Here is a 6,000-nt window from a genome sequence, read left to right as displayed (position 1 = left end):
TGGAAATGTCTCGATTCCACGTACCTTCCACGCTGTGCCCTGTTGTGGGGTTCCTCCGTTCGTCTGGACTTGTTTTTATGTCCCCTTGAGGAGTTTTGTGTGTTTCGGTCAGGAGAGGTTAAGAGCTGCTTCTTACTCTGCCGCCATCTTAACCCGGAACCTATATGCTTTCCTCCCTTCTTTCTTTTGAGGGTTATTTCTTGTCCACTTCTTGAATGTCATGTCTTCCTATAGAGGCAGACTTTGATCAGGGTTCCACTTGGCCAGTGACTTGACTGGTGGAGAAGCCCCAGGAATGGTGTGATGGCTCAGGGTTTCAAGCCTTGTGTTGTTGGTCTGTTATATGGAGCAGTGAATGCTTTTGACAGTTCTGAATCCTGAGCTTGACCTGTTGTCAACTGTGTGGTATTACAGAAACCGGGAAGAACAAAATCTGGTTGCATATCCTCATGATGGAAAAATCTACTTCTGCACCTCCCAGGATATCCCTCCAGAAAATGAACTGCTTTTTTACTACAGCCGGGATTATGCCCAGCAGATTGGTAAGCTGAGTCGCAGATTCCTTTTCTTCATAAATCAGAGTGGGATAATGAGAGAACCAGAACTATGCCCTTTGTGGCCACCTGAGAAGCCCTCCACTTCCTTCCACACAGTTAAGACGTTGTTTCCTGCCCCAGCCTTGTCCAGGTCCAGCCCCTAATTGCTGAGAAGGCTGTTGGCAGGAAAGGTCAAGGCTGAGCCCTCCTAGACGACACTGACCATGAGATCTTTGTACAGGATTCCAGACATTCGGCCTGGTGGTGTCTCTCAGTAATGTCCTTAGTCCACTAGGGCCAGACTTTCACCAGACCATGGGTGGGGGGCCCTTGGAGGCCCTTTGTTTAGCCCCTTGTTTTACAGAAGAGGGGACAGGGACCCCCTAGAGATGAGGGTGCACACAGGCACCTGGGGAGTAAATGGCGTGGCTGGGATTTGGGGCCTGGCCCTGTTTGTGTTGTGCCTCCAACCCTAGGGACCCTGTACCTGCCCGGATGTTATCTGGCCCCTAGCCACAGCTACCAGCCCAGCTGCTGGGGCCCCCGAGGACAAGCTGCTCTGCTCATTGCGCATAGGCTGGCCCTTCCTCTGACCGTCTGCCCCTGTGAGGCCCGTAGCATCTGCTCTGAGGTTCTGGTCTAGCCAGGGCCTGAGGCCCTTGTGGCACGGGACCAGTTGTGCCAGGAGGGGGTAGCCAGAGGGGCACCAGACCCCCTGGGCAGGCTCTGGGGGCTGCTCCCAGGGCACTTCAGTCACACGGCAGCGGATTCCCTGGGCCGATCTCCTCGCCCCTCCTCGCCCCCAGCCCCTCACTAAAGAGCACACGCCTTTTTGGGGTTCGCCTCATTCTGATTTCTGCTCTGACAAGACGGTTGTGGCTGCCACGAGCGCTTCCCTCCTCATAACAGAGCCCTGCCCTCATGGACCGTTTCCTGTCCAAGCAGCCCAGGAAAGCTGGGCCCGGGCCCCGGGGCCGGCCTGGACTTTCATCGCAGTTTTTTACCATTAGGTGTTCCTGAGCACCCCGACGTGCATGTTTGTAACTGTGGCAAGGAGTGCAGCTCCTACACGGAATTCAAGGCCCACCTGAGCAGCCACATCCACCACCATCTCCCCAGCCAGAGCCACGGGGCCGGCCACGGGCCCAACCACAGCAAGGAGAGGAAGTGGAAGTGCTCCATGTGCCCGCAGGCCTTCATCTCGCCCTCCAAGCTCCACGTGCACTTCATGGGCCACATGGGGATGAAGCCCCACAAGTGCGACTTCTGCAGCAAGGCCTTCAGCGACCCCAGCAACCTGCGCACCCACCTCAAGATCCACACAGGTAGGCCGGCGCCTGGCGGACAGGCGGGGGCTGAGCGGCCCGGGAGGGGGCCGTGCCGGGAGGCTCACTCTCTGCTCCTCTGCGTGGCGTCCAGGTCAGAAGAACTACCGCTGCGTCCTGTGTGACAAGTCCTTTACCCAGAAGGCTCACCTGGAGTCGCACATGGTCATCCACACGGGGGAGAAGAACCTCAAGTGCGATTACTGCGACAAGCTCTTCATGCGGCGGCAGGACCTGAAGCAGCACGTGCTCACGCACACGCAGTACGTATGCGCGGGCGGGGAGGCCGGGCCGCCCTCCTCCCATCCTCACTGCCTTACCCCACCCTTTACCACATGTTCTGTGGTTCTTTGAGGCTCAAGACGTGCCCCTACACGAGAGCCCAGGCCCTGGCTAGACCAGAACCCCAGAGCAGATAAAGGGGGGCATGTGTTCCCATTTTACAGATAGGGAAACTGAGTCTCTGAGTGGGGCAGCGACTGGCCCAAGTCCATGGGCTGGGGTGGGAGGCGGGCTCTTGGCTCCAGGCTCAGGGCCCTGCTGGTGCCCCCCCAGGAGCCCGTGGGTGAGTGGGGGTCAGTCCCCCACCCTGTCCCGTCCCCACTGCAGCTTTCTCCTTTGTGCTCGCCAGGGAACGGCAGATCAAGTGTCCCAAATGCGAGAAGCTCTTCTTGAGGACGAATCACCTGAAGAAGCACCTCAACTCCCACGAAGGAAAGCGGGATTATGTGTGCGAGAAGTGCTCCAAGGCCTACCTGACCAAGTACCACCTCACGCGCCACCTCAAGATCTGCAAAGGCCCCACCTCGGGCTCGTCGGCCCAGGAGGAGGAGGACGACGATGACTCGGAGGAGGAGGAGCCGGGAGACTCCGCGGGGGCCGACGAGTGTCGGCTGGGGGGCGCCGTGTACGCCGCGGACGACGGCCTCTCCGCACACAAGTGAGGGCGGGCGGGCGGGCGGGCGTGCTGAGAGCCGGTCTGGAGGGAGACGAGGGACGGTCCGGCCCCCGGCACGTTTTTATAGATAAATGCAGCTTCTTATTTTTTGCCAGCCAGTGGCCAGCACAGACTTTGAATGCGGATGGGCAAAGCACTTAGGAAACCTCCACCCCCGCCTGCGTCACAGCCCGGGGAGGAGAGCACACAGCAGGGACAGGGAGGAGCGGCCTCCCCGAGGGCCCACGGCGCCCGCACGGCTCCGGCTCCATGCCTCTCCCGCCTCGCCGCTGCCTCGAGCGCCGCCGGAGAACCACTCCCGGGGCTCCCCGAGAGGCAGGCCCCGGTCTGCAGCCCCAGCCTTGCTGTTGTGCAGGGACGGGCCGGCCTCCTCCTCGGCCGGTGCCGGGCTTCTGGGGGTGTTGCTTCCACGTCCAGCAGCAACGCCGAGTGCCCAGAGAGGGCATGGTGACGGGACAGCTGCCCAAGGATCCCCGGCTCCCCAGAGGCAGAGGGGCGCAGGCCAGGGAGCTGGGGCAGAGCGGCGAGGGCAGCGTCCGGCGGCCTCCCCCTGGAGCGGGGTGCGAGGGCAGAGCTGCAGGGCGCTCGCCAGGAGCCGCCCAGCCAGGAGCGCGGGGCTATTAGCGATTAGGCGCGGCCCTCAAGGCTTTTACAAACACAACAGCTTTGCCTTCCGAGTGCAGGTTCTGGGGGAACCCGATGTCAACGGGGCATGCCGAGGCCCGAGACGGTTTGGGCTACCCGCGGGCCTCTTGGAGCCAGCAGTCCGGACGGCGAGGGGCCCCGCGTGTGTCTGAGGGCCTTCGGGCTTGAGGCACACACAAGCTGACCTTTTCGGGTACAGATTCCCAATCTGGGCTGGGAGCGGAGGTGACTGGGAAGGTATTGCTGCTATTATATTTATTGAATGAATAGGAAAAAATTAAAATCAAAATTTTTTTAAAGAAAATGTACATTGTTTTCAAAATCTGGTTGCACATTTAAAGCAGCCAAAGGGGAAGGAGATGTTCCATCGGCATCTTGAATTTCAGTCTGGCACCGCCCTTCCAGCCTGACCTCGTCCCTCAGCGCCTGCCATTCCTGAGACGGAGGAAGGCAGTGAGGTGAGGTCTGATGGGCGCGCCCAGCTCCAGGGGGTGCAGGCGCCTGTCCCTGGGAAAATTCAGGACAGGTAGACTGAGGCACGTTTTCGGGCACTTCCTGGATTGTGATTGGAATGTCTTCAGGAAAGCGGGCACACGCCCTCGGGATCAGGCCCGCCCCTCCCCATCTTCGAGGAAGGCCATGTGGATTTAGGGTTCCCGGCGGCGTCGCGAGGCTGTCAGTGGCAGACTCGGGGTATAGACTAATGGGATGCTGGGAAAGGGATAAGCAGAGACAGCCGGGACGGCCCGTGTGCGCTCAAGGATGACACAAAGCTGCCGGGGAGTTTCTGAACAGCTGAAATTAGGAGTGGTAACAAGTTTCCTTAGAATTTGTGTTTTAGGAGAGAATTGAACCTCTCGCCTTGGCTCAGTTTTTCCTTAATTAAAGATAATTAGGAGAATGGCATCCGAGTATGAGAGAGAAGACGACTTCCGAACCCGTGAGCTTCACTCAGAGACAAAGAAAGGGCTTAGGTGGTCCTAAAATACAGAATAAGTTTACAGCGTTGAGTCAGAGTGAAATAAAACTATAAGCTACAGGATCAATATTTAATTTTCACAGTCCTCGGGATGGCAGGGGTGGTGGTGGTGTCGGTGCTATTACCCCCGTTTTACAGTTTGGGAAACCGAGGCAGGCAGAGGTTAAATGCCATGCCTGATCTTACACAGCTAGTCAGTGCCCGAGGTCAGGTCTTTCTGCCTCCATGTCCAGCTCCACTCTGGGTATTGTCCTGTCCAGCTTCAATACTTAATAAACCCCAGCACCGAACTTTCCCCTTTAGATGGCAGCTGGCAAATGTTTGCTTTAGGCCTGAACAACACGCCTAGATGCCATGAAAGCACACAAGAAGCAAAGAAAGGAGGTGGCAGGAACTCTTCTGAGAATCTGAGGCTCCTGAGAGGCAAAACAATCTTTGAGGCACACAGAGGTTCAGACAGCCTTCTAGTTTACATCCAGCTTCCCCACAGCCCCATTCCCATCCCCAGCAAAGCCAAGCTCTCTGGGAAAACTGAGTTAATTGAACAACAACAAAAAAGGCAGCTGGTCCTAGTCAACATCTCAACTCCAATGATCAGATATAAAAAATGACATTAAGAAAAATAAAAAGGCAAATACTGGGGAGCCATGGATCTTCCAAAGCCACCTGCATTTGTTGCCTTTGATAACTTTGAAAGACTTGCCTTATTAGGGGCCCCTTCTGCGTCTCGGGGTCCCACATTCACCAGCAGGGGACTAACCTAGGGAAGAGCTCAACACAGCTCAGTGGGCCTCAAGGAACAGACCTCCAGCCAGAGCCCCCACCATGCCCCGTGAGCAAAGGTACCCCTCTGCCAGGATCCCAAAGGAGATGGCAGCTTCTGGACCGGGCACTAAATTGGTCCCCTGATCTTACCAGCTTGAGCAGGTGGGAATTTGGGGGCCAAATCCTAATCTAGTCCCTTTGAAGAGAATCGCAGAGAGCCAGGCCTGGCTCTTCATGTGGGGCTTGGGAACTTTCTTTTACTATTTTTTTCCTTTTTTTTTAAACCCTCACCTTCCATCTTGGAATCAATACTATGTACTGGTTCCAAGGCAGAAGAGTGGTAAGGCTAGGCAATGGGGGTCAAGTGACTTGCCCAGGGTCACACAGCTGGGAAGTGTCTGAGGCCATATTTGAACTTGGGACTTCCCCTCTCTATATCGCTCTATCCACTGAGCTACCCAGCTGCCCCCTCTTTTATTATTTCGATGGCTGTGTTGGATTCCTTTGTCTTACAGTGCATTTTTTTTTAGACACTGAAAAAACGTTCTGGGGAGTCCATAAGCTTCACCAGAAGGGGGCTGGGGACCCCAGGAAAATTAAGAATCCCTTATCTAGAGGAGAAGGGACTGTATTTTGTGACAAGGAAACCTATTTTGAAATAAGAGACTCGGGATGTTGCAGAGTCTCCAACCTAGTTGATTGTTGGTTATTTTTTCTATGGAATGTCAATTAAACACCTACTGTGTGCAAGGTGTGTGGTGAGGATGGGAGGCATGATGCAGGGGCACATTT

General features: G+C 56.2%; 1 protein-coding gene across 1 annotated transcript; it reads left to right on the top strand.

The window, feature by feature from the left end:
- Positions 1-414: 414 nt before the first annotated feature.
- On the top strand, positions 415-2,823 carry LOC123254631 (PR domain zinc finger protein 4-like; the record flags this gene model as incomplete). Its single annotated transcript, XM_044683610.1, has 4 exons — positions 415-542; positions 1,547-1,861; positions 1,956-2,124; positions 2,493-2,823. Coding segments are annotated over 4 exons (925 nt in total), but the record flags the coding sequence as incomplete, so codon positions are not given.
- Positions 2,824-6,000: the final 3,177 nt, after the last annotated feature.

The sequence above is a fragment of the Gracilinanus agilis genome, unplaced genomic scaffold (assembly GCF_016433145.1).
Source record: "Gracilinanus agilis isolate LMUSP501 unplaced genomic scaffold, AgileGrace unplaced_scaffold27, whole genome shotgun sequence".
In the NCBI taxonomy this organism is placed as follows: domain Eukaryota; kingdom Metazoa; phylum Chordata; class Mammalia; order Didelphimorphia; family Didelphidae; genus Gracilinanus; species Gracilinanus agilis.
This window is presented reverse-complemented; position numbering and strand designations above follow the sequence as displayed.